This window comes from Geotrypetes seraphini, chromosome 11 (assembly GCF_902459505.1).
Source record: "Geotrypetes seraphini chromosome 11, aGeoSer1.1, whole genome shotgun sequence".
Taxonomy (NCBI): domain Eukaryota; kingdom Metazoa; phylum Chordata; class Amphibia; order Gymnophiona; family Dermophiidae; genus Geotrypetes; species Geotrypetes seraphini.
The window spans coordinates 12,070,225-12,098,109 of record NC_047094.1 but is presented as its reverse complement, the minus strand read 5'-3'; the positions used below and the strand labels follow the sequence as shown (position 1 = coordinate 12,098,109).

At 42.4% G+C, this 27,885-nt stretch overlaps 1 protein-coding gene across 3 annotated transcripts in view; it reads right to left on the bottom strand.

The window, feature by feature from the left end:
- RNF216 (ring finger protein 216) overlaps window positions 1–26,900 on the bottom strand; it is a 185,878-nt gene extending 158,978 nt beyond the window's left edge. Inside the window, exons 1-4 of one of the 3 annotated variants that reach the window (XM_033963367.1) lie at window positions 26,408–26,900; window positions 7,743–7,878; window positions 2,545–2,672; window positions 1–840 (exon numbers count right to left, since the gene is read on the bottom strand). In XM_033963367.1, the coding sequence (XP_033819258.1) occupies window positions 1–840; window positions 2,545–2,672; window positions 7,743–7,809 (1,035 nt within the window). In that variant the 5' untranslated portion in view covers window positions 7,810–7,878; window positions 26,408–26,900. The remainder of the gene's footprint in view (window positions 841–2,544; window positions 2,673–7,742; window positions 7,879–26,407) is intronic. The other 2 variants (XM_033963365.1, XM_033963366.1) reach the window with 2 other exon arrangements.
- Between the last annotated feature and the right edge of the window lie 985 nt (window positions 26,901–27,885).

Here is a 27,885-nt window from a genome sequence, read left to right as displayed (position 1 = left end):
CGTCTCTTTGACGAGCAATGCAACACGCTCTTTGTCCTGTGCAGTTGCTCCTTCCTGCGAGACATTTAAATAATGCTCTTCAAGAGGTTCTTGCACAGGGAAGGCTGGCCCTGGCTGTTCATTGTCCAGTCCTACCTGTTCTTCTCCCAACTCTTCGGGTGGGTGAGCCAGCTGTGGTGAAGCAGGGCCTGGAATCCCATCTTGTACAAGTTCTGGTCTAGGAAAAGCTGGCCCAGGGATCTCCTCAGGGTGGTGCACCCCTCCTATTACCCCAGGCTCTGCCTCGGGCTGCTTCTCTTTAGGTGCAAAGGCAACCAACCTAACAGCTGGCTTATTGACCACAGGTTGGAAATAAGGGTGATCTAACCAGTTAGTCCCTCGGACAGCAATCCCTTCTCTTGCTGCCGCTGCTGCTCCGCTCCCTACATGTTCTAATGGAAGCTCTGGTTCTGCTACTTCAGTTTGTTGATTTTGTGCTTCTGGGTCATGTCTTTGAGGCTGGTCATTCAGTTCTTCTAAGAAAATCACTTCTGGTTTTGCTTTCGACCTGTGGTTTCCATTAAAAGTACAAAGATTGCTTGACTCAGCTTCAGGAATTTGCCCTGCATTAGTTCTATGCCTGTGTTTTGATGGGCCAGCCTGTGACGAGTCCTGGTCCCCACCTGACCCAGGTTCACCCTCTGCCGGGTCCTGAACCCTTTTCTGGAACACTGGCAGACTCTTATCTTGGGGAGGAGGTTTTACTGCAGCATCTTGCCTTTCTTCCAGTCTTTCAATGGCATGCCACGACGCTGCAGGCCTAATCGGGTTGGGACGTAAAGGCTGTTGCTGTCTGTGCACCTAAAAATAAATATATGTCAGAGGATAACATGCCAATCTCTAAAATAAACAAATCTGGATCTCCGATTCCCCATAGGAAAGTCCAACTTCAACAAAATAGAATATACACACTCTTATTGTGGCCTTGTTTGATATACTTTTGTACTTCCTAAAAAAAATGCTTTCTTTCCCTTATGTTTGATGCTACAGACTAGTATGCTGCCAAAATTTTGATTTGCAAAGGGGCAAACATATATATTTTAAGTAAAACTAACTTTCTGGACTCTCTCCCCATCCTTCATTTTAAAGTTCAAGCTTCAATAATTACTTGGGCTAGGTTTAAATCTGAAAAATAATTGTCTGTTTTTGAATAGTATATTCAGTTTAAAAATATTTACATTCTACTCATGTTTAACTCGACTAGCCAAGAACATTAAAGGGTCCTTTAACTAAGCTATAGTAAGCACTAGGGCAGTGTCTCTCAAACTTTTTCAGCTCCAACACACTAAACATAGCAAATGTTTTTCACGGCACATTATTATTTAAATTATAAAATTGCAAAACCAACAAAAAATTAACTCCTCCTTTTACAAAACCATGCAAAAGGTTTTTAGTGCCGATTGGCATGCAGAATGCTCTACGCGGCTCATAGAAACTCTACGACTGTCAGAGCAGTGAAAGCATTCAGTCTGCCGGCTGGCGCTAAAATCCTCTTGCATGGTTTTATAAATAGGGGATAAAATTGAGAGTTATTTATTTAAAGTTCTTTAAGCTATGTCTGGGTAATTGTAACAATGGTGAAACTAAAGTAGATAGAATAGAATTTTTAATCAATGCGATGGATGTGCTTGTTTTTCAGTGCAAATTAACTCAAAACGCAACGCAATAGTCAACAAGCAAACATGCATTTCATCATCCACCATCTGCAGTCATTCTCTTTTTTTTTTATTTCATTTCCGTCAGAGCTCAAAATTCAGGCTCGCAAAGATAAGAAGGTTCAGACAGTAATAAAGCCTTGATTGCTTTGCTGCTCAAGTTAGGATAACTACTGCATAAAAATAAAATAAAATTACTTGCCGTTAGTTTTCAAGGACCAATCGCGTCAAAGAATGATGCTTGTCTTGGCGGTTGTATCCTTACACACGCAGACATTGACAGACTCTTGTGTACATGAAGTATATGTCATCTATTCTAGTGTATACTTATGAAGGAAATTTTTAAAAATAAAATAAAATTCTGGAATCTCTCATGGCACACCCAGAACCTCTTGGGGGAACGCCACTGTGCCATGGTACACAGTTTAAGAGACACTGCATTAGGGCCTGCTTACCGCAACTTAAAAAGGGGGTGTGTAGTGATGGGGTGTGTTCTGGAATCTTGCAGTAATTTTGTGATCTGCATACATAAACTGCGCTCTAAAACACACTTAATTTTTGCACAGAGAGAATGTGTCGGGGAGGGAGGGGGGTGGAGAATGGGCATTCCAGCACTAATTAGTGCTCCTGTGGTAATTCTTTTAATGAGTCGAACAGGTATAACATTACTGTGTGTCCATTAATGGATTTAAAATAAGGGGGGGGGGGTGAAATCAGCCATTTTACCACAGCTTAGTAAAAGAACCCCTAAAACTTCTAAAACAATTACATTACACTCAAATCATGCTACTGCTTTTCAAAATGCATTTATGCAGCAAGAGGCTGGACAGTTTGCAGCTATAAAATGCACCTCCAGAATGATGACATCATCCTCCTCGTCGCGGTGCTGTTGCTGCTCTGGGCTGCATAGCAAAGGCAGATCTTCATCCGAGTCATCTGATATGGTGATAAGTCCATCCTCCCTGTGATTTGCCCAGTCTGCAGAAAGACAGGCCACACTTATCTACAGATTTCATATACAGAGGATGTGCAGAAGGAATGTTGCAACTATTTGGGTTTCTGCCAGGCATTTGTGACTTGGATTGGCCACTGCTGGAAATAGGAAACTGGGCTAGACGGACCACTGGTCTGATCCAGTATGGCTATTGTACGTTTTACCTTTTAAAAACACCCGAACTTCACAGATTACAGAAGCTAAGGGCTTTTGTGCTGCTAATGCAGAGGGTGAGGAGCAAAGAGATAATAGGATTACGTTTAAAACATATCCTTAAAGCTGGATTTAAAGTAGGTTATGGTCAAATAGTATTTACTGGAATATTTTTAACATCACACAGCAGAGTGGAGGGGGAAGGGGGGATAGGAGGAGGGGTGTGGGGTAGGGGTGGGAGGATAAGAAAGGCTGCCTTAATTCAGATTTTTGGACAGGATAGTCGATACCTTGTTCATAACCTTTGAAAACGTTGGCCTTTGTAACAATCGCTTGAAAGGAGGTGGAGCAGAGTTTATCCTGCTCCCTCTTGTTGGGGGTGTTAGGGGCGAGGGGGGGTAAGGATGGACAAAGTTATAAGCGAGTATTGGAGTTTCTTGAGGGTTGTTTCTCTTTGCTGTGCACACTTCAACCATTTCTGTCAAACAGGGGGTGGGGGGGGGGGATTGGATATTAAGATTTCATTGTAGATGCTGTATACCAAAATGGAAAATACAAAAGGAATTGACCCCAATATATCCACAAAGAAGAAAATCCAGAGAAAACCAAAAAAACTCTGTGGAGTGACGATGTTCCTAAATGGACTTTATTTGAAAGAGTCAAAGTTCCAAAGGTACACTGAAATCATCCACATAAAATAATTCCATCCACATAAAAGTAAATTATCCACATAAGAGCCTTAAAGGACCTAGTCCGCTAGGGATACAGGACCCAACACGGTCCCCTTTCTATTGCAAATGCAAGCAGTGTCTCACTTCCGGCTCACCACACAATTGTTTCCCACGTACTCACCTTTATAGGACCCCCAGGGACCCCTGAAGAAGACTTTTTGTCGAAACGCGGACCATGTTGGGTCCTGTATCCCAACGGACTAGGTCCTTTAAGGCTTTTATGTGGATGATTTATTTTTATGTGGATGAAATTATTTTATGTGGATGATTTCAGTATACCAAAATGGAACACTGAAAGCTTTTGTAAGACTTTGTTGTTTTTTTGTGTTTTTTTATTATTATTTATAACTTTCAAATTAAATATCAAGCATTGCAACTTGTACAGAAAGAAATTAAACCTGTGAACATATTCCAATAAAGTTTCCACTTTAACAGTAGAAAAATGAAGAACACAAAAACCACAGGTTTAACTTTTACTCAAGTCCTCAAATAAGATCCAAGATTTAACACTTGGTGAGAAACAAAGAATAAAGAATCAAGGCTTAAAGCTGAGAGCAAAATGTATAAATCAATCAATGATTTTTCTTTCTCCAAACGGGAAAGTGACAAAAAGGTAGTTAACTGAAAGGGTTCAAAGAATAATATGACTCTGTTTATTGCGTTATTGTGTGAAGCTGTTCATTACCTTTGTGTTCTCAATAAAAAGACCTCCTTTCACATAACACAGCAGTTTCTACAGTAGTTAGATATTGCATATTTACAATGTTGTTTTAGTGACGTGTTTGTATTCCGATTCATTGTTTTTATTACTTGAACTAAAAAGACACAGCAGAGTAAGAAGGTTTCAGTACAGTAAATCTACTTTCTTCCAGAAGGTCTTATTGCTGAGAATAGAGTTGTACCATTAAAAGAAGAGGAGCCCTCAGCTGCCAAAGCCTTAAGCAAACAGCTACGTACGAATTGCTGTAAATATACTTAGCTGCTATAGATAGATTCGGTTGATCAGGGACCAGCTGTTTATTTGCATTGTTTTCATTTTGCTCTAGGGGATTTTGTATGTAGTGACATACAGGAAGAGAGAGACTAGGGGGGGAATGGAAGACAGATGTTGGAATCTTACAGGTTCAACAGGAAAAGGCAAACGGGTCAGGGCAAGCTGGAGGGATGACATGGAAGGAGTATAGGGCTTAGAACAGAGGAAATGTGCTCTGGTGAATGTTTAATAAGTGACATTGACCATGTCATTTAGTTGGGAACTCAGGGTCAGGAAATGTAGCCGTACTTGGCTGTATTCCAAACCTCTCTTCTTACGAGTGGCTTTCGATAATTCAGCAAGCATAAATTGAGAAACTGACAGAAATCTCTGAAATGCTGTTGAAATGAGCGGTCAACTACTAGCTTAGATCAAGTGCCGAGACAATCATGAGCAGCCAACCAATGCAAACTTCTCCATCTTGGAAGACTGTACTAATTTTCAGTGCAGATCGTAACTGCTAGCAGCACAGACTCTATCCTACTGCCTATAAATTTTCAAATGTACCAGTTTCATGAGAAGCAACTGTTTATAGTACAGAATAATCACAAGATTTAAAAGATCTAGGTGGGGAGTTGCATTAACAGGTTCAAGTTTTAAAAAATTTCAAATTTCTCACATCTTAACCAATTCTTACAGAGAGAAATACTTGAGCTCCTGACTATAAGTGGTTTATAAATACTAAAAATAAATAAATATATATAGAGAATACTATATTCTCTAAGTCACATCTGAAGAGGTGGCTAAAGAGTTCTCCAAGGTTTTAAAAGCAACACCATTTGGGTTGGTCCTTTAAGGAGGCAGCACTGCTTAGAGGTCCCAGCTTTCCTCTGGACCAATAAGACCAAAATTCCCAATGTCATGTCTGAAAGTCCTGATGTAGTCAAGCAGGGCCATAGTCACTAGTGGGTCCAGGCCAACCCAGTGTGGACTTGGGCTCACCCAGCAGCGGTGGACTTCACAATGCTAGTGCTGGGGGAGAAGGCTTGGCTCCCGTGGCCCTTGCAATTCCCTCCCTTCTTTTTCTTGCTTCAATGGGTCAGCAGCAACAATTCCTACATGCTCCCCGCTGCTAACCTGGAAGCCTTTCCTCTGATGCATCCTACCCCCAATGTTGCAACTTCCTGTTTCTGCCCAGGCAGGACACAGCAGAAGAGAGGCTTACAGGTTAGCATCAGGCGGCATGTAGGAATATGCTGCCGCTGACCGAGTTAGTTGTGAATGGTGTGGGGGAAGGGACGAAGAAAAGAAAGAAGGACTGTTGGACATGGGGTGGAGGAGAGGAAGGGAGAAAAGCTGCAAAAGGGTGGAGAAGGGCGGGGAAAGGGAAAATGTTGCACTTGGGGTAGAGGGATGCGAGAGGGAGCAATGTTAGACATGATGGTGGATGGGAGGAAGCGAGAGATTTAACCCATGGCACAAGGGAGGGGAGACCGATGGCAGATAGTGAGAAAGAGGCAGAAATGTTGGACGTGGCAGCGAAAGAGAAAGGGAGAGAATGCTGCAGTGTGGCGGGAGAAGAGGTGTTGGACATGGAGATGTATGAGAGGGAGGGAGAGATATAAAGCAGGTGGAGAGGGGAGAAAGAAGGAAATGTTGGATCCAGGAGCAAAAGTGAAGGATGGCGATATGCCAGACAATGGGAGCGAGGGATAAAAAAGAGAGGGCAGGAGGGAAAAGTAAAGAAAAGGGGACAGGGAGGAGATGTCAGGTTACAAGGGCAGGGAGGGGAGGAAGGAAGATGCTGGGAATGGTAGAACCCTTTTGGAGAAGCCAGAAGGGGGGAGAGAGGTGGCAAGGAAGTGAATGAATGAAAGAATAATTATAGAGGGTAGAAATGTGGTAATGAAGAATAGATTAAAGATGAAAGGGAATAGAGAGTTGAGGACAGAGTGAGATGGGAAATGGGAGATGGAAATAGGCAGCTGAAAAGGAGAAGGGTGAGAAAAAGAGGCAGAAATGAAGAGCTAAAATGGGATGGCCAAAATGTCAGGGGCAAGTGTAGTGAGGGAATAGACAAGAGAGAAGAGAAAAGACAAATGGACAGCAGTTGCTTGTAGAAGAATTGCAGATGACAGACAGGCAGCAGAAAAGAGAAACTGAAACCAACATGATAGAAAAATAAAATGCCAGATAAAAGGTAGAAAAAAAAAAGCATTTTATTTTGACTGTTTTAAATGGAACTAGCTCCAGAGGATGTGGTAACAGTGGTTAGTGTAACTGAGTTTAAACAAGATTTGGACAAATTCCTGGAGGAAAAGTCTGCTATTTAAACAGTTATGGGGGAAGCCACTTCTGGCCCTGGAATCGGTAGCATGGAATGTCACTACTGTTGGGGTTTCTGCCAGGTACTTGTGATCAGGATTGACCACTGTGGAAACAGGATACTGGGCTAGATTGACCATTGGTTTGACCCAGTATGGCTGTTTTTATGTGGAATATGTTAGCTTTGGGAAATGTGCATAGTAAATGTCTTTGTATTGTGTTCTGTAGAAAAGGAAATGCATTTCTGTTTTTATTCTCTAGTGTTGTAGTACATGCTAAGTTTGAAATTCTTGGGATTCCCATTTCAATTTTTGTCTAAATATTTTATTTGTGATCCCTTGTTCTGTATTTGGTGAGGGTCTATTAGTGTGATAGTAATGGCAGGTGGGACCAAGCAGGTCTAACACCTGTCCTGACCCTTGCTGTATAGCTAGTAGGGATCCCCAAGCATCCTCAGTTGAAAACCTCCTCTAGCCATCTTTAGAACTCCCTTCTAGCAAACCCTGCAGTCAGTAACAGCATCCTTGAGATGCCAACATTAATAACTTAGGGACATTGATGCTACCTGCCAAGCTTGGTAAAAAGGGAGTTCTGGCCACCTTCAGAGAAAGTTTTCAGCTGACAGAGCTTGGGGGTCTTCATTAGCTATTTATATTTTGAGATGGGGTAAGACAGGGCAGAGAAAAAACTTTGTGCCCACTCATTTTGGGTTCAGGCCCACCCAAAATTGGCTGTCTGGTTATGCCACTGTAGTCACGAATGCTGACTTAGCCAAACCTATAATTCAATCTACTAGGACTGAGATTTCTACACTATTAACATCACCGTTCCTATGTTACACTGCAGGCTAAGTGATGGAAAACACAACTTACCTTTCCCTCGGTGCCCATGGAAACTGTTCAAATGAATCACCTCTTCGTCGCCACCTTCCTCTGCCATTTTGAAATGTATTCTTGCACATATATGCTAGTAGCACCTAAACTTTAATGCAATCATATCTTCAAAAAACTGAAATACAGAACAAAAGGAAAAAACATTTATATGCATTTAAAATTTTTTATTTTGCATATAATCTATGTGATTACAATAAAACACTCAAAATATTAAAACACAGAAGTTCCAATGTACCCACACAATACATTTAGGTCTGTGGTCTGCTTGTGGACTACATGTTATTTTTATTCTTCTATATATTCCATTGATTACTTGATGACTTTCCTTGGGTTATCATATGGCTCCAGAAAAAAAGAGGACGGACAGAGACATCCGGGTTTTACTTCCATTGGAAGTAAGGAGGACAGATAGAGGCACCTAGGTTTCATTTCCATTGAAAGCAATGAAGTAAAACACAGATGTCTCAATAAGTCTTCCTTATCCTGGAGCCATATGGTAACCCTAGACTTTCTTAAATTTCCTCTTATTAGGATGACAGAAGTTAAGGCACATAGAGGGGGGAAGTTATCAATGTAGATTACTGTTCAGCTGAGTTATCTTAGCGCAGGGTCCCATTTTATGCAAGGAGAAGACACTGTACTAAAGTAACCCGCTGACTATCCTGCTGTCCACGGAGAACCTACGTTACAGGTAAGTAACTACACTTTTCATGCTGATAGCTTCTCCCTCTTAGTCTGCTAAATTTGATTCCTTTGCTGTGTATCAGTTTATATCCATCTTTCCTTTTCCTTCCTTCAGATTACCAACAGTGCTCTATGTCACCGAAATTGGATAAATATTCAGAAAATTCATCTGTTTCCAAAGTGTCACAAGATGTTTATCCATGACCAGAACTAAGTATTGGTCCAAAATTTAAGCAGGATCACTTACCAATCCTTTTGACTACATCTCATCCCTACACTGAGGTAACTATATCTCATCTCCACACAATCTAAACTGAGCTAGTTACTCCAGAAACCACAGGACTGTGAGAATCAGTTCTCGCACCGTTTATAGGTTCGTTAATTAAAAACACACACACAATGACTGGGGTACAAAGAGAAAAAAATATTTGCTGATCTGTTGCATTTTAGTCTAACAATTAACTAATTTTAAATCAAATGTAATTGCAAAAAGAAAACCCATATAGCACTATCACAAAACTATCTTAAATAATCAACCCCTTTTGGACAAAAATCAAATACACTGCATATAAATGTGGTATATGAAAATTATCTGCAATTGAATCCCCAAGGTCTTATCTTTCACAGACTGCAAAATTCAAAGTTTAGATACTCTAGTCAGCATTTAAGCTGGAAAACTAATATAGTGCCAATATTTCCAAGTACAGAATAGAAGTTGGAACGGGAACCCGCGGGAATCCACCCAGGTCCACGGGACTCCAGCGGGGGTCCCCCCTAGGTCCACGGGACTCACTCAGGGATGGACACTGGTTTTCCAGGGTTCCCACAGAAATGCCAGCCTACCTTTATTCCAATGTACCCTCTAAGCTTCTTTGATCTCTCAACGCACCAGTTGCTGAGCTCTGTATATCCACCAATCAGGGAGACAGAGCAGGAGCTCGATGGCCAATCTTGAGCACTTCCTTGTAGAAGTGCTCCCAGATTGGTGGATGTGCACAGCTCTCCAAGTAGTGAGCCTTTGGTGTGAGACCTCCCCTCAAGAATCTCATTGGCTTAAGCATGCCACCACTCACTGTGCAGAGGAGCATGGGAGATGGGCAGCATAACTGTGCAGCTCCGGAGCCAGACTATCCTGCATTAAACTGCTTCAGCCTAGCAGGTACCAACATTAAATATGTAACTTAAAAAAAAAAAGAAAAGAAAAAAAAGAAGAGCAGAGTGGGAGAGAATTGCTGAACCGGGCATCTTTTTTCTGTTCATCAAATTCTGGAATAGCATTTTGTTGATATGCCAACCCCACCTTACTGCGGAGAGGGAGGGAGTAGGGGTATTGGTTTTATGCTTGTTCTTACCTTGTTTTGAATTTTCCATAAAGCTCAATTAAAATTAAAATCAAAACTGTCAGAAGTAATTGCTGCTTTTTATAGGGACAGATAATTTTTATGGGGGACGGAGGGGATTCCTCATGGGGACAGGTGGGGACACAGGAGATTCTGGTGGAAACAGGAGGGGAAGGGCAGAATTCTGGCAGGTACAGATGAGGATGGGCAGGATTCTGGCGAGAATGGGTGGGATTTATGTCCTTGCGCAACTCTCTAGTACAGAATCCATTCTGGAAGAGACAAATGTTGTTCCACTCCCGAGGACCCGTACACGAAAATGTGCTAGCTCTAGATACAGCTAGCCGCAGCTGTTTCATTGTCAGAATATGTAGGTTATTGTAGGTCACTGAGCACAACATGCGCTGTGGTTCGTATGGCAGAATGCTATCCATCAAATGTTTCGGTGCCTTATTGTATATATAAAGGTGCACCATAACCAGTAATTTATAAAGGATTCGATGCTCTAATTTTAACCAATACAAAGATATATAGCATTCTGTCACATGATCACTCTTTCTTGATCGAAACAGAGTTCAAACAATCACGTTCTGGGCTACCTGCAGCACACTCAATGCTGATGCAGGTCTACCCAGAAGCATCAAATTGCAGTAGTCTAAGCATGAGAATACCACACTCTGCAAGACAGTCCTAAACATAGAGGCAGATCCTTTGGGCTCTCATTTTATTTTCTCTACTGTGTGTAAGAGAGATATTTCCAAGCGTGGAAGGGTTCATAATGTACGACATAGATTTTTAAGGATGTTTTGATTATCTAAAGTGGGACAAGGATAGGGACTCAGCAATCCTGAAATCTTGTGACCAAAAAGAGGCTTGTGGACCCCAGGGTGCCTTTGGGAGACAGCTACATAGGTTGTGCTCTCAGGTGCAACATAAAAGACCCCAGAGAAGCCTTTTCAACTGTTTGCTCTTTGGAAGGATTCAACAGGAAATTTGGTGGAGCTACATCGTGTATTTGCTTCAAAATTTTGATGTCAATTTTCAAATCATTAAATCGCCTTCCTTTTTGCAACTTTATTAAAAATCTACCAATCATCAAGAGCAGTGCGCGCTGCTGATAAAGGTCATCCAAATAGAACCACCTTTAGGCAAATAAAATCGGACACAAATCTTTGATGTTGCTGGTTGAGCCCTGTGGACCCCTCCCTCAATACACACACACCAGATTAAAATTTATCCCAAATATGGAGGCTTTTTGTAAAGTCTATTTGTTCAGACAGACATTTTCTAGCATTTTGAAATCAGAAAATGTACTATTCATCTTTTATCTGTATGTGCGTTTTAAGTCAGTTCAACCTATGGCATTGGTAAGAATATGTAGTTATTTTATATTGTATTAAGAGAATACATAATTATTTTTGGGGAAGTTACATTGTTATTATGTATGTGTGTTTTGTTACCCACCTAGATTTATGAATAAGTGGATTATAAATGTTTTAGATAAATAATAAGAAAAGTTAATGGAGTTCAAGGGGGTATGGGATAAGCACAGAAGACACTTTGGTTGCAAAACTGCAACTCGATGGTTTATTGCCGTGAACAGGGAAGCAAGCCGGACAAGCTATAAATGAACTCAATCACAGGAAAGGAAGTTGGGACTACAGTGGAAGCTACTACTAGCCAGATTATGCAGCACTGAGGGATCAACACCGATATCCTTACCAAGGGTTAATAATAATGCCTGGCCTGGTGGTTTTTCCAACCCTCGATCTCCTTCCCCCTTGTCTCTTACTATCCCATCAATATTCTCTTCTACATTCATCCTTCATGCCAACTCTCACCATCAATTCCTTTCTTAATATCCTCTCCTGCTCACTCTCCTCATTCTTTGGCTCTTACTACCTTCTCAGGAAAAAGCAAGGCATAGCAATCCGCCTTCATTCAGAATTTGAGAGCTGAACCACAAAAATGGACACACATCGAAATTCAATGTTCTTGAAATTTCTCTTTATAAAAATGAGTTGAAGCTATGCAGTTAGTCATTCTGGGGCATTTCCGATTCTGAAACCTTGACTGGCTTCAAAATAAAGAAATTAAACGGGATACTTTAGTGAAAATTAACACTGGTACAGAAAAGACAAAGCTCAGAGCCCCACAGACACTGATTGAGAAGTATTTCTATCATGGCCAACTCTGAAACTTTTACAGAAAGGCTGATGATATCACGTGGTTTGCTATGGGGGAAAGGGGATGAGAAAATCTGCCTTCTTTTGTTACCTAGAGGGAGGCATCAGAAAATATGCTTGGTTATATCATTCCATTTAAGTAAAGAAAACATTTCTGCTGGATATTTCAGGAAGTAAACATGAGAGAGAAGCTATTTTTCGGAACACCCACACAGTAACCAGATTGACTTCCCAAAACATGTGCTTAAAGAAAAGAGCGACTCTAAGAAACAGGAAAGAAAAACGCCTTTATAATTGTAAAAGAACAGAAATCAAAACTAATCAACCAACCTACACATTCTTTTGGGAATAAGCAAACATTATGACACTAGTCACATACATTTGGCACTTCTCAAGATCAGTTTTAATCAATAGATTTTACAAATTAGTCTGGAAATCTACAGTATTTCTAAGTTAATCCAGATATTGTGTTCCAGAAGGCACAAATAGTGAATAAAAAAAAAATTGAAGGGGCTGACATGATAGATCAGAAGCAATGTTGTATGCAAGAGAACTGGGTTGAATTCCTATTTGAGCAGTGTGGGGCTGAGCAGGAAGCACGAAAAGCTTGGCATTATCGGGTACACCGCTGGCCACAAAAAAAGGGAACTGGGGCGCCGAAAAATTACTCCTGCCCTGTACACCGCTGGACCACCAAGGATTAAAAATGTTGCAAAAGGAAAGCGCGCGGGGGGGGGGGAGAGGTGTTTTTAAAAAAATTAGTCGGATGGGATGGGAGACAGGAGGCATCCCTCCTGTCCCGGCCTGCCGTATCATCTGGGAGGGGGTCGGGTTGATGACCCGAATATAGGATGAGACCCCCATTTTTCTGGCCCAAAAATCTCATCCTATATTCGAGTATATACAGTAATCATGTATGTTTTAATGGGTATAACTTATGGGCCGACTGGATGGACCGTTCAGGTCTTTATCTGCTGTCACTTACTATGTTACCTGGCAGAAACCCAAAGAGTAGCAACATTCCAGAGATGAGATTGTGATGTCATAATGCCTCATTCCACCAATGCCTAAGAGCCAACCTCAGCAGTGATGTCACAATGGCTTGATTAGATGGCAACTTTAGCATTTGGAACCAAGGACAAAACCATGTGGACTTTACAGTCTATGACCCAGAAATATCAAAGAAGAGACAAGTTAATTTAATTATGTATTTTTAAGGATGCAGTATATTAACTTAAGGTTTAGTTTAGTTTAATCATGTATTTTTAATGGGTATAACTCATGGGCCGACTGGATGGACCGTTCAGGTCTTTATCTGCCGTCATTTACTATGTTACCTGGCAGAAACCCAGAGAGTAGCAACATTCCAGAGCTGAGATTGTGATGTCATAATGCCTCAATCCGCCAATGCCTAAGAGCCAACCTCAGTAGTGATGTCACAATGACTTGATTAGATGGCAACTTTAGCATTTGGAACCAAGGACAATACCATGTGGATTTTACAGTCTATGACCCAGAAATATCAAAGAAGAGGCAAGTTAATCTAATCATGTATGTTTTAATGGGTATAACTAATGGACAGACTGGATGGAACGTTCAGGTCTTTACCTGCCATCACTTACTATGTTACTGTGCTATTATGGCAGCACCCATCAGCTAAAGAGTAACCTTGAAAGATGGAGGAATATCATTTACAATAGTGTTTCTCAACCCAGTCCCTAGGGCAGACCCAACCACTTGGATTTCAGTATATCTACAATGAATATGGATGAGATAGATTTGCATACAAAGGGACGGTGCATGCAAATCGCTCTCATTTATGGTTATTGTGGATATCCTGAAAATCTGACTAGCCAAGCGTGCCCCAAAGACTGAGTTGAGAAGCTCTATTGTAAAGGACACACCTCCAGCATACAGCGCTGGTGAGGGCTCCCAATACCTCTCAAGCATGCTGTCTGCGATGGAAATTATATCAGACGAGGAGAAATAAGGCGAGGGGGAACTAAGCCACCACTTTTAGTAAGAGAAAAATCCAAGAAATATCCCTTTTTGAAAGGAAAAATCCTTGAGTCGCAGCAGATGAATCCAGGGACTAGTGGGATTATGTCCATCAACTAGCAGGTGGAGATAGAGAGCACTGAGTTGTCCTCAGATAAATTGGATGCACAGCCTCCTGGCCAACCACTATAGGTCTTCTCAGAACAGTCGAAATAAAGCACATAAAAGACACGAAACATATGAAACATAGAAAACTCCTTTCCCCCACATGTGCTACATGAACAATTGACACTTAAAACCGAGAATGCCACTCCAGCCGAAAAGGAATGCCAAACCACGCCCAAGAGCGAGAAACCCTTCAACTGAAACAGGGTAGGGCTCTGAATTCATCTGCTGTGACTAAAGGAAAGAAAATTATGTTTATTTTATTTGAAGCTTATATACCACTACTAATGACTGGAACAGCCAAATCTGAATGGTTTACAAGAGCTTTACAATATCAATTTTTCCTTCCTTGTCATAAGCAGCAGCAGATGAATCCAGAGACTAGTGGGATGTAACAAAGCAGTCCTAACATAGGGAGGGAATAAAAACACCATTCTCCCAAGCCCAACACACTGATGGCCACTCCATAAGTAGCCATGTCTCTCCGCTCTTGTCCAAGCTTTACTGGCTTCCGATAATCGCCAGGGTCCACTTTAAATGCGCCTGTCTAGCTTTCAAAATCCTACAGGGCATCCTCCCTCCCTTTATCCCACTTTCTTGGAACTCCCCAAACACTATTACCACCAGACCCACCCACAAATTAAAACAATCCTTCCCCTCATTAAAAGGCATTTCCCAGGGCTGTGGAGTCGGAGTCGAGGAGTCGGAGGAAATTTCGGGTACCTGGAGTCGGAGTCAGAGTCAGAAGTACAAAAAACTGAGGAGTCGGAACATTTATCTACCGACTCCATTTTTGAACTTGGCATACCAATCACGAGCGATTCTTTCAGCTATAGCACCCACTATATACACAGCACAAATGTTGCGAGCAGCTTCTGCGGCCTTAGAACCTTGATTAAAAGCAAAAAGAAGGTGGTGTCAAAAATGCTCATTTCTCTCAACTTGACATTCCATTTTAACGACCTGAAAATTAACCAGTGCTGTGGAGTCAGAGTCGGAGTCGGAGGAAATTTCGGGTACCTGGAGTCTGAGTCGGAGTCTGAAGTACAAAAAACTGAGGAGTCGGAGTCGGAACATTTATCTACCGAGTCCACAGCCCTGCATGCAGGAAAACTAGGGACCTCCCTCCCCTTCAGAATCACTGAGCTCTGGAACAACCTTACCTCCCCTCTTCGGAACCTGAGCTCTCTCCAACTTTTCCGCAAGCATCTGAAAACCTGGTTATTCTCAAAAATGTGATACTTACTCCATCCCTGGCATACTAAGCCCTTTAAATATTCTTCTTACTCTGACCTTTAACCTTCATTGTAGTTCCTTTCTATCCCAATTCCTGTAAACCGTGCCGAGCTCTACGATTGTAGAGAGGATGCGTTATACAAACCTAAGGTTTAGTTTAGTTTAGCCTTACACCCCGACCACCACTGTAGACATTTTGAGAATAAACAAGCATCTGCTTCCAAAACCTGCCCTGCTGCAAATGTCCAGGGAGATACGAAAATACAGAGTATGAATTCCATGATTATACAGAGACTAATCTTCAGATCACATGTGAGCAGAAGCAAACATTGCCCGAGAGCACTATGCTGCGGAAACACAGCTGCAGCACCCTTTCACGAATAGTATGACTGCAGAGCACCAGACATTAGTGATTCAAAGGCTGCATACAAAACTCCCGTAGACTGAATTCAAGTACCTCACCTTCCTAGTATAGGTACAAGATGCCCATGAGGACGTATGGAAAATGGCTGATACCTTGTATCTGAGAGAACAATGAACATATGTGATAATACTGGAGAGAATTAAACTCAGTATAAGAAGAATCATACGGACCCCAGCCTCAGACATCAGGCACAATGGCAGATTGGAGGTAGGGACCTGCGGTGAGCAGGTATACCCCCAGGAAGGTGAGGTAGGGAGCTGGGGGGGCCCAAGTGTATCCTCCAAAGCTGGCAGCATTCTGCCAGACATCCCTCCTCTGCAAAGATCCAGGCTGGGATCAACATCCAGAAGCAGAAGCTATGAGGAACACATCCACCACCCTGCTGGAAATAAGATTATACTGGTTGGCCAGGAGGCTGTGCATCCAATATAATCTGAGGACAACTCAGTGCTTTCTATCTCCACCTGCTGGTTGATGGATGTAATCCCAATAGTCTCTGGATTCATCTGCTGCTGATGACAAGGAAATATAATTATAGTATCAGACACATCTACGCAGCAAAGTCATCTCATTTTTGTATTAGGCATATCCTAAGACCACCTATCACTCTGCTTGGAAAGACTGACAATTCCACCCTACTTCTGAATTTTGTCTAGCCATGAGGAAGTATCAGGCGTTCATGTGTAAGTCATTAGAGAATGACGTGATTGTATGCAGCCATGCTGAAAGCACAGTTACTTACCGTAACAGGTGTTATCCAGGGGACAGAAGGCAGCTATTCTCAACCTGTGGATGACGTCATCCATGGAGCCCCGATGCAGACAGCTTTGCAAACGGATTTGCTTGCAGAATTCAAAAAGTTTGTGTCTGCCGCACCGTGCATGCGCGAGTACCTTCCTGCCCATGCAAAGGCGCACATCTCCTCAGTTCTGATAGCTAGCAGAGAAGCCAACCAGAGGAGGTGGGTGGGTTGTGAGAATAGCTGCCTGCTGTCCCTGGATAACACCTGGTAAGTAACTGTGCTTTATCCCGGGACAAGCAGGCAGCCTATTCTCAACCTGTGGGTGACCTCCAAGCTAACCATAATGGGATGGTGGGAGTGTTGGCAATTCAGGAGAATAAATTTTGTAATACTGCCTGGCCGAAATGGCCATCCCGTCTGGAAAAAGTATCCAGACAATAATGAGAGGTGAAAGTATGAACCAAGGATCAAGTGGCAACTGTGCAGATTTCCTCAATAGGAGTAGATCTAAGGAAAGATACTGATGCCGCCACGGCTCTGACTTTGTGGGCTGTGACTTGACTCTGTAGATGCAGTCCAGCCTGAGCCCAGCAGAAAGATGCAAGCCGCTAACCATTGGAGATGTTGCACTTGGAAATTGGATGTCTAGAGCAGTGGTTCCCAACCCTGTCCTGGTGGACCACCAGGCCAATCGGGTTTTCAGGATAGCCCTAATGAATATGCATGGAGCAGATTTGCATGCCTGTCACTTCCATTATATGCAAATCTCTCTCATGCATATTCATTAGGGCTAGCTTGAAAACCCGACTGGCCTGGAGGTCCTCCAGGACAGGGTTGGGAACCACTGGTCTAGAGTATGCAGAGCTGTTTCTCTAGGATGAGAATAAGGCTTTGGAAAAACACTGGAAGTACAATCGATTGGTTGAGATGAAATTCTGAAATCACTTTAGATAAGAATTTAGGATGAGTACGGAGGACCATCTTGTCATAATGGAATACTGTGAAAGGCGGGTCTGCAACTAAAGCTTGTAACTCGCTGACCCTGTGAGCAGACATGAGAGAAATGAGAAACATCACTTTCCAAGTGAGATATTTAAGATGACCCGAAGGAGGCTTCATCAATTGAGCAAGAACAACCCTGAGATCCCAAACCACTGGAGGAGGTTTGAGAGGTGGTTTAACATTGAAAAGTCCTTTCATAAATCTGGAAACCACAGGATGAGCAGAAAGGGGTTTCCTTTCGATAGGCTGATGAAAAGCAACAATTGCAGTGAGATGGACTCGAATGGATGTGGATTTGAGGCCTGACTGTGATAAGTGGAACAGGTAATCCAAAACTGAACACAAGGAGGTAGATCGTGGCTCCTTGTGATGAATGGTGCACCAAGCAGAAAATCTAGTCCATTTCTAGCATTGTCTAGTGGTAGGCTTTCTAGAAGCCTCTAAAATGTCCTGTACAGATTGAGAAAACTGTAGAGTGGCAGTTAAGTTGAGAGGTATCAAGCTGTCAGGTGTAGAGACTGCAGGTTGCAATGAAGTAGAGGACCCCTGACTCTATGTAAGCAGAGAGGGAAAAACTGGTAGAAACAATGGCTCCCTGCTGCTGAGTTGAAGTAGAAGGGAGAACCAAGGTTGCCTGGGCCACCGAGGAGCGATCAGAATCATGGTGGCATGCTCCTGTTTGAGTTTGCCAAGAGTCTTGAGAATCAAAGGACACGGAGGGAATACATAGAGAAACTGATTTGTTCATTCCAAAAGGAAAGCATCTGCCTCGAGGTGATGAGGACAGTATATCCTGGAGCATAAGTGAGGCAGTTTATAGCTGTGGGGAGATGCAAAGAGATCTGAGGAGTGTCCATTCGTGAGGTTGCAGAAGATGACTCAATTTGTCCGCCAGACAGTTTTTCTCTCCTTGAATGTAAACTGCTTTGATGAAGGTGTTGTGATGGATTGCCCAGCTCCACACCTTTTGAGCTTCCTGACAAAGAGGGAGAGATCCTGTTCCTCCCTGCTTGTTGACATAGTACATGGCTATTTGGTTGTCTGTCTGAATGAGGATTACCTGGTCATGATAAAGATGCTGAAAAGCTTTGAGAGCATTGAAGATTGCTCTGAGTTCCAACAGACTGATGTGACACTGGCGATCCGTGCTGGACCAATGGCCTTGAGTACGGAGACCGTCGAGATGAGCCTCCCAAGCATAGCTCGAGGAATCTGTCATAAGGATCTTCTGATGGGTGGGTGTCTGAAACAGTAAACCTCTGGAGAGATTGGAAGAGAGCATCCACCAGTGGAGAGATTGTCTCAACGAAGGAGTCACTGTAATGTGTTGAGAGAGTGGGTCGCATGCCTGTGCCCACTGAGATGCCAGGGTCCACTGAGGAATTCTGAGAAGTCTGGCAAAAGGAGTCACGTGAAATGTAGAGGCCATGTGACCTAGGAGGACCATCATGTGTCTTGCTGAAATTGTAGTCAAAGAAGACACCTTGTGGTAGAGACAAATGAGAGCATCCTGATGTTGTTGAGGAAGGAATGCTCCGAGTCGGACAGTGTCCAGGACAGCTCCAATGAATTGTAAATTCTGAGAGGGCTGTAGCTGGGATTTGGGAAAGTTGATTTTGAATCCCAAACTTTGGAGGAAGCACGTAGTCCGTAGGGTCGCTACAATAACCCCTTGAGTTGTGGAATCCTTGAAGAGCCAGTCGTCCAGGTTCGGGATCACCTGGAGCCCATGGTTCCTTAGAGCTGCTGCTACTACAACCAAGCACTTGGTGAGCACTCTTTAAGATGAAGCCAGGGCAAAAAGTAGCACTCTGTACTGAAAATGCAGATTTCCCACCCGAAATCCGAGGAACTGTCGAGAGGCTGAATGAATGGGAATGTGAGTGTAAGCCTCTTTGAGATCTAGAGAACATAACCAATCATTCTGAACTAGAAGGGAGTATAATGATGCTAGAGATAGCATTCAAAATTTCTCCCTGACAAGAAATTTGTTGAGGGCTCCGAGATCCAAAATGGGTCGCAGATCGCCTGTCTTCTTCGGGACTAAGAAGTAACGGGAGTAAAACCCCCTGCTCTGCTGTTCCAGCGGAACCTTCTCGATGGCAAGGAGACGAAGCAGAGCTTTAGCTTCCTGAAGAAGAAGGGCGGTCTGGGATGGATTGGAAGGATTGCAGGCAGATCTGGAGGAACCTGGATGAAATGAAGAGTATCCTCCCCTGATGATGGACAGCACCCAGAGGTCTGATGTAATGATCTCCCATCGATGGTAAAAATAATGGAGACGACCTCCAATGGGAAGGGGAGATGACAGAGGTAGAACAATGTAGGTTATGCTCTGTAGCAGCTGGTCAAAAAGGCTGAGAGGCCTTAGGTATAGCATAAGTTTGAGATTTCTGTTGCCTCTGTTGCTGTTGGAGTTTCTTAGGAGGCGCCCTGGTATAAGGAGCTGCTCTCTATGGAAAACGCCATTGATAAGATGGTACAGGCCTAAAACCCTTAGAGGTGGAAGGCTTAGGACGAATAATGGAAGCAAATGACTTCTCATGTTCAGACAACTTCTTAGTGGCTTCCTCGATGGAATTATCAAATAAGTCATTGCCTTGATAAGGAATGTTGGCGAAGCGATCCTGTAGATTAGGGTCCATTTCAACAGTGCAAAGCCAGGCAAACCGGCGCATGGCTAATGAGAAGGCGGTGACCCTTGAGGAAAGCTGGAAGATTTAAGGAGATACATGCGGAGTTGATTCAGAGTAGTAATGATATTTTGAAACCCAGTAAGACGGTGTTGAGGAACATACTTGAAATATGCAGGCAGGGTATCAACCAGATGCTTGAAATAAGAAATGACTATAAAGTTGTAATTCAAAACCCTGGTTGCCATCAGAGAATTCTGATACAAACAGCTCCCAAACTTGTCCATGGTCCTGCCCTCTCTGCCAGGAGGGACAGCGGCATAAACTTTGGAAGGGTTGTTCCTTTTCAAAGAGGACTCCACAAGAAGGGACTGATGTGATAATTGAGACTTCTTGAAGTCCTTGCAATGGACCATTCTGTAACGGGATTCCAGCTTGCTTGGAACAGCAGGAATGGAATAAAGTGTTTCAAGGTTCCTCTTGAAAGTTTGAGAAAGGATCTATTAATGGGTATTTTGAGAGACTCTGCAGGGGGGGTCGAGACATACCCATCTCCTTTAAATACTCAGTAGTGTATTTGGAATCAGAGTCCAAATTAATCTTGAGCTCCTTACTCATTTGACGTAGAAAAGTAGAGAAGGAGATCTGTTCCAAGGTAGGTTGACCTCGAGGGGAAGGTGACCTCAAAGCGCCTCAAAGAGCAGAGAACGAGGGCGAAACTTCCCTGTAGTACTCACACCTGAGGCCTGAATAAGCAGGGATAGACGACTCACTGGGAGAATAATCCCTCGATGGAGGAGGCATCCTCGACTTTGGAGTAGAAAGCCTCAAATAGCCTCAAGGTGTAGAGATGAAGCATGTAGAGAGACGAGGATCTTTGTCTCAATGGGTGCCTCGACTGGTGTGGAGAACTGTGTCTTGAACCAGGCAGGTCTCGTTGTCGAGGAGTCTTCGTCCTATGCCTCGGGAAGGGCGATGCCTTATGCAAGGAACGAGGGCTGGAGATCGAGACACCACAAAAGATTGAACTCCTGGTATCGAGGCATCTCGAGGCACTGACAAGGACTCGGCTCCTTGAATAGCGTGCTCATGCTCCAGACGATACACTTGCAAAGAATTGACTCCTTTCATACAGAATGTGGGATCCTCTCGAAGCACTCCCAAGGACTTGACTCCTTGTATAGAGTGAGTGATTCAGCTCGAGGCCCAGCCAAGGACTCGACGCCAGGTGTAACTGCTGAGTGCTCAGGCTGGACTGCAGGAAGCAGAGTCGAGGCAGAAGGAAGTTTGGCAAGGATATTTCCCAACTGATGATCCAAAAAGGTCTGGATCATAACCTCCAAACGTGACTCCAACACTGGAGGGTCTGAGACTTTTGGTGGAGGAACAGTCTCCGAAGAAGAAGAGGAAGAACAACTCTTTGACTTGGAGACATGCTTCTTTGGTAGCTTGATATCTACTGCTGGCACCTGACCTGAGGGAGGCAGCGAGACCCTGTAAAATAAAAAAACACGATCCACGGTGAGAGAAGGCACGAAGTTTAGAACTGAGTCTAACGCAGAGCATCAAAAACACAACTTCTCGGCTCCGCGGAAAACAGAGAACTGAGGAGACGCGCGCCCTTGCATAGGCGAGAAGGCAGTCGCAAACTTTCTAAGTTCTGCAAGCAAATCAGCTTGCAAAGCTGTCCGCATCGGAGATCCATGGATGACGTCACCCACAAGTTGAGAATAGGCTGCCTGCTTGTCTTGGGATAATGTTAGATACAGTACTGACCATACTTGAATTCTGTTGCTAGGAGATTGAACCATACCCACATCATTCTCTTCTTGGTTGGGCTGGTAGTGTAAAGAGTTTCAGTCTCTGGTAACCAGAGCTGATACTGTGATGTCATAATGCCTCATTCCACCAATAAGAGCCAACTCATTAGTGATGTCATAATGGTTCGATTGTCCCATACTTGGCTTACTTTTATTATATACAAAGGGGTGCTGAAAAGTTCTCAGACCACTAGAGATCGGGAAACATTGGAGGGAGTTAATCTAGATACACCGCAATTGGATGTCAACAACATATCTGCTATTTTAGAAGAGTCCATTTCTGACTCTTCATTGAGAGTGACACTTCTGATTTCATTTATTTTCCCACAGGACTTGGATTCCTTTATGAAACTTTATTTCCGCTTATCAAAAGAACTGTTTTATGGTAAAAAGATATGGGTATTCCTGGATGCAACTAAGGCTACCCAGGAAAAAAGGAAACAATTTTTGTCTTTGAGACAGGAGACCAAGGTCCTTGGGGCGTCTTTTTTTACTGGCGTACCCTTGTAAGTGCATAGTAAAATTTGCTCAGGTCAAATATATTTTCTTTCAGCCGGAGCAGCTAAGATCATTTCTGGAGCTAAAGAAAATTGCTGTTTAGCGGAAATTTAATATAAATGCAGAACATGTAGCCTTTCACTGATTAGTTCTTTTTCCTGTGTTTAACTTTTTAATGATACCTGCCTTTACTCCCCTTTGATTTTTGTGGTCTAAGGAAGCGAGAATTTTATTTTTTTATATTCTTTTTCAAAAACTGTGATGTTTAATATTCATTCCTGTTGTATTTCCTTAGCAAGAATGTTAGTTTCTTGTAATATATTGACAATTAAAAAAAAAATAATAATATATATATTACAGTATATATAATAAAGTTCTCAGACCAACCAACCAACTTCCTAAATGAGCATTATTTTGCCACTGTAGCGAAAAGAGTGTTATCTTATTTCGTTAAGTGCAAATTTGAAGAAACAAAATTTTATGCTTTGACGTTATTTCAGATAATTGACTGAACCATATCATTCTGTTTTTGGCTGGGCTGAGAAATTTTCAGCACTCCCTTGCATGCTGCAAAGGAAGCATTCATGAGCTCTAGGCAGAGGAGTCCATCATCAAACAGTGACAACATTCAACAGTGTGATGGATCCAGGCCAAGGATTGCTACTTTAATGACTGAATTTAAGTAAGCTGGGGGAAGATATAACATAGGGAAACGTCAACAGTCAGATGTAAATGAAGGTTCAAGCACCTGATTCTGGCACTCATGCCGAAGAGCTGAGAGTCCGAAGGAACAATGGGAAACTCAAGCCAAAAATGAACGCAAACATACAAAAACATCAGCACACTTATCTCCTACTTATCAACTGCGTCATCCTTACAGATTTGTTTATTTTTAAACTATTTTGTTAAGTTTTCTCCTGCCAACACAGGTTCAATATTCTTCCCACTATGGACATATACAAAATGAAGGAGTGGCCTAATGGTTAGACGCAGTGGGCTGACTACTAGGATCAGGCTTGTTTCCCACTATGGCTCCTCAGTTAAGTCCCTTAACCATGAACTGCCCAGTTAGAAAACTTAGGGATCCTTATAATAAGCTGTGGTAGAACATATCCTTAGCTCATTGGGAAAAATCCACATAAGGGTGTGCTAAGACCACTGTTACCGCAGCAGTAAAATAGCCAATTTTCTATTTTTTGTATTAATGGCCATGTACGAATGTCGCCATTAGAGTGCAGCTATTAAAAATTACTGTGTGACCACTTACCACCACCCATTTTGTAGCTGCTAATCCTGAACTAATCAGTTAATGTAGCTGCACCGACTAGCATAGACATGCCCCCTCTCAGAAAAGTTACAATATTTAGTGCACAGGAGCATGTATGAATCTCAAACTTACTCCAGGGTATCTGAACATATATTTTAAAACTACAGTACGTGCAGGTTTAAAACCAATGCCAGGAAGTACTTCTTCACTCAGAGGTTGGTGGACACCTGGAATGCACTTCCGGAGGGAGTGATAGGATAGAGTACTTTACAGGGTTTCAAAGAGAAATTGGATAAATTCTTGAAAGAAAAAGTTATTGAAGGATATAGATAGGGAAGATATAGGATAAAGAAGGATACAGTTAGAAGGATATAGATAAGGAAGGACAAAAGGGATGGAAGGATATAAAGGATCACTTACAGGTCATGGACCTGATGGGCCGCCGCGGGAGCGGACTGCTGGGCACGATGGACCTCTGGTCTGACCCAGGGGAGGCAAATTCTTATGTTCTTATGCAGGCTAGCACTTAAACACAACTTACTAAAAGGACCTCTTAGATTGTAACCCACTAGGGACACAGGAAGTACATGTACGCGATATGTAAACCAGGGGTTTTCAATTTGGTCTTTGGAACACACTAAGCCAGTCAGGTATTCGGAATACTCACACTGAATACAAATTTGTCCCATGCATATTCATTGTAGATGTCTTAAAAATTTGATTGTTTGGTGTATCCCAAGGACTAAGCTGAGAACCCTATACTACAGAAAGGCAGCATTATAAAAAAGCTAACACACATTTCCAAAGCTCCTCAGTCACTACCACATCTTATGTAGGGGTAGGAAAATCTATTGGCATAATCTATTCTACACCTTGAAATGAGGCAAAAAAAATAAAATAACCAACTCAACTTGATTCTACTTTTGCATCAAGTTTTTTCTTGAATATATTTAGTTATTGGTACTAACACTTTAGCCCAGTGGTCCCCAACCCTGATTCCAGAGACACACAGCCAATAAGGTTTCAGAATATCCACAACGAATATTCATGAGAGATTTGGTGAAGTGAAAAGAGTGCATCCAAATCTCTTTCACAGATATTCACTGTGGATATCCTGAAAACTTGATTGGCTGGGGTGCCTCCAGGACCACGGTTAGGAACCACCTTAGCCTAACAGTTACATAAATGAGAGTCTATTTGCGCCCCTTTCTTGCTAGCTCATGGCAATTGCTTATAAGTCGCTTTTTACACATGGAGACTGTGAACCTTTTCATATTGTCTGCTTGTGCACTGTTACCTGTTTCTAGGCTCTTTGTGGGCATGGGTGAGGGGGATAATACTTCTTTATTTATTTTTAAACCCTTCTATAAAAAATTGGAAGTATATCACCAGGTACTGTTTCTGTTAACTTGGGGATTCTCTGGATATTGCCATGCTTTTGATATGTTTGGTTGGTGAACTTTCTTACATTGCTTGTTGTATTACTCTTGAGTTTCAAGAAACACTTCTTTTAAAACAAAAAAGTGTCTCTCTCAATAGAAAGTATGTGTTCTATTATCACCGATCAGATATTTGTTGACATGTTTTAAAAATATTCTTGAAAAATATCAAGACCATTATTTTTTTAAATTTCAACATAAACTATTATAATACTCCTAAAATCAGCCGACTTGAAACCATTTTGACAGACAGCTAGATTCTTTATCAAAAGCCCTAAAACCATGGTCTAACCATTAAATAATTGTGTTCAAATAATTTAAAGAAAAGCTCTTAAAAGTGAAACGTGATTTAAATTAAATGCCTGGTTTGTACAAAAGTATTGGGCACCCTAGGTAAACCTTCAACCAATATTCGACTTCCTATGCTGTGGTTTTCTCCTCCAAGCTTTTGATAATTGAACTCTACCACCATTAGGGCCGCCCTACAACAATTCTGTAAAAGTGCATAACTAGACATTATGGGCTCCTTTTACTAAGGTGCGCTAGCGTTTTTATCGCACACACAAAATTACTGCGCGGTACGCCAGCTTTAACGCACCTTAGTAAAAACAGCCCTATGGCTTTAGTACATTATTTGGAGGTAAAATCAAGCATGATGGATTAAAGTTTGTGTTGCTAGCAGGACTTTCTGTTTTACTTTGACAACAGCTACTTTATTAAAAAAATTAATAAATAAATAAAGTATATATATTTCAAACAGCTGCCCCAGACGACAGTTTGTAATGGTTAGGCCAGCTCCGATTAAATAATTTTAAAAGCAAACTTAAATAATTGATATTATAAACATAAAATAATTCTACAAATCATCAACTTAATAGCAGCCTTTACGATCAGGTATCATTCATGAGCCATCCTCGCCAAGATCTAAACACAAATAAAGTTTAAGCTACACAAGACGTTTATCAAAAGCGTGTGCCCAAAAGGTAAATCAAAGGAGCTACACTTTCGTGCTCAGCTTTCTTACGTTTGTATTTCCTTGCAAAAAAATAAAAATAACTTGCTACGTGCAGAGGTGGAAAGGTTGCAAGAAGGAAAGCGCAAAGACAGAGCTGAAGTACAACATTCAAGAAAGAGAGAAGGTCAAAAAAAAAAAAACAGGACTCGCAGCACAAATACACTGAGCAAAACAATAGCAGTAAAAGGGGCGAACCTGAGGTCACTTCCCGCACCGCAGCGAGTTTCATTTCCCTCCTGGCACGCGCCAGATGAACCCACCTGAGAGCGCAACGAGCCCCTCCCGACGCCTCTCGCACCGAGAGGGGGGGGGAGGCGAGGCCGGGCCGCCCCCAACTCCCAGGCGTCGGAAGAGGAGGAGCCACCCCCGGCCCCACCAACTTTTCCGTCGCTCTCGGCGGCGCTGCTCCCGGAAGACGGACGGAGCGGACGCGGCGCGAGCGCGGCCACCTCAGCGCTGAGCTCGCGAGAGGGAGCCCGCCGGAGCGGCATGGGACTAGAGCGGCATGGCCGGGCCGGCGGTTTCCCCGCGCGCACCCAAGCCGCCTTTCCGCCACCCTCCCCGTTTCCTTCTACCGCCCGCTCCAGAACCTCTCGCCGCCGGACCGCCAGAAAGCAGGAGCGGGGCGAGCGTCGCGCACTTCCGCGCATGCGCACAGACGCCTTGCCGCTTTTTTTTTTTTCCGGGTCCGCAGCCGCGCCAGGGCGCAGGCGCCGCGCCTGCGTGCGGCTCGTGGCGGAAAGACGCTGCAGCGCCGGCGCTGAGCAGACGGTTGACTGGAGCGAGGGTTGGGCGCTTAACGGTCTCTGGGATCCTGCCCCCCCCCCCCCTTAGCAGGTATGGAAAATGAAGGGCGCCGGGCTCCAAAGGTGGGATGCTTTCTTTAGTAGACCGTGCTTTTGAGTTCTATCATTTTTATTCACTAAACTAATATTAATATATGTTAAATTACTTGAAATGTATTTCTGTTTAATTCATTTATTATAATATTAAAAAATAATCTAAAATATAAATGAAATAAATAGAATGGATAAGGGTAAGGGAAAAAATAGATTAGGTATATAGAACTATATTTTGGAGGAATGATAAAATATGTATGCAAATGTTTTATTATGAATTTAATTGTAATGAATATTTCTTTGTATCGTTTTATTGTATATTTATTTGATTCCTTCAATAAAATGTTATAACATAAACTAAACTAAAGCTTAACTTTGTATACCGAGTCATCATTCTGAGAAAGATCGACTCGGTTGGGTAAATTACCTGAACTGTATTTCTGTTTAATTCATTTATTATAATGTTATAATAATATTAAAACAATGGGGGGAAAATATAGGGGGGTAGAGGATAAGGGGTGTTGGAAATTGAGGGAACATATTGAGAGATGTATTAGGTAATTTGAAAAATTTATTTTGAAGGAATGATAAACATTTATTAAAAGTTAATATGGTAAATTTAAATGTAATGACTATTTTACTGTATTATATTATTATGTATTTATTGCATTTCTTCAATAAAATGTTATAAATTAAAAAAAATAAACAGGGAATGATTTACAAATGTAAATAGAAGATAATAGCAAAATTTCAAAAGAATTAATTTTCAAAATGATTGGCAAATAGAGTCGTTTTTAAAGATTTACAGAAAAATTGAAACGAACTGGAACTCCT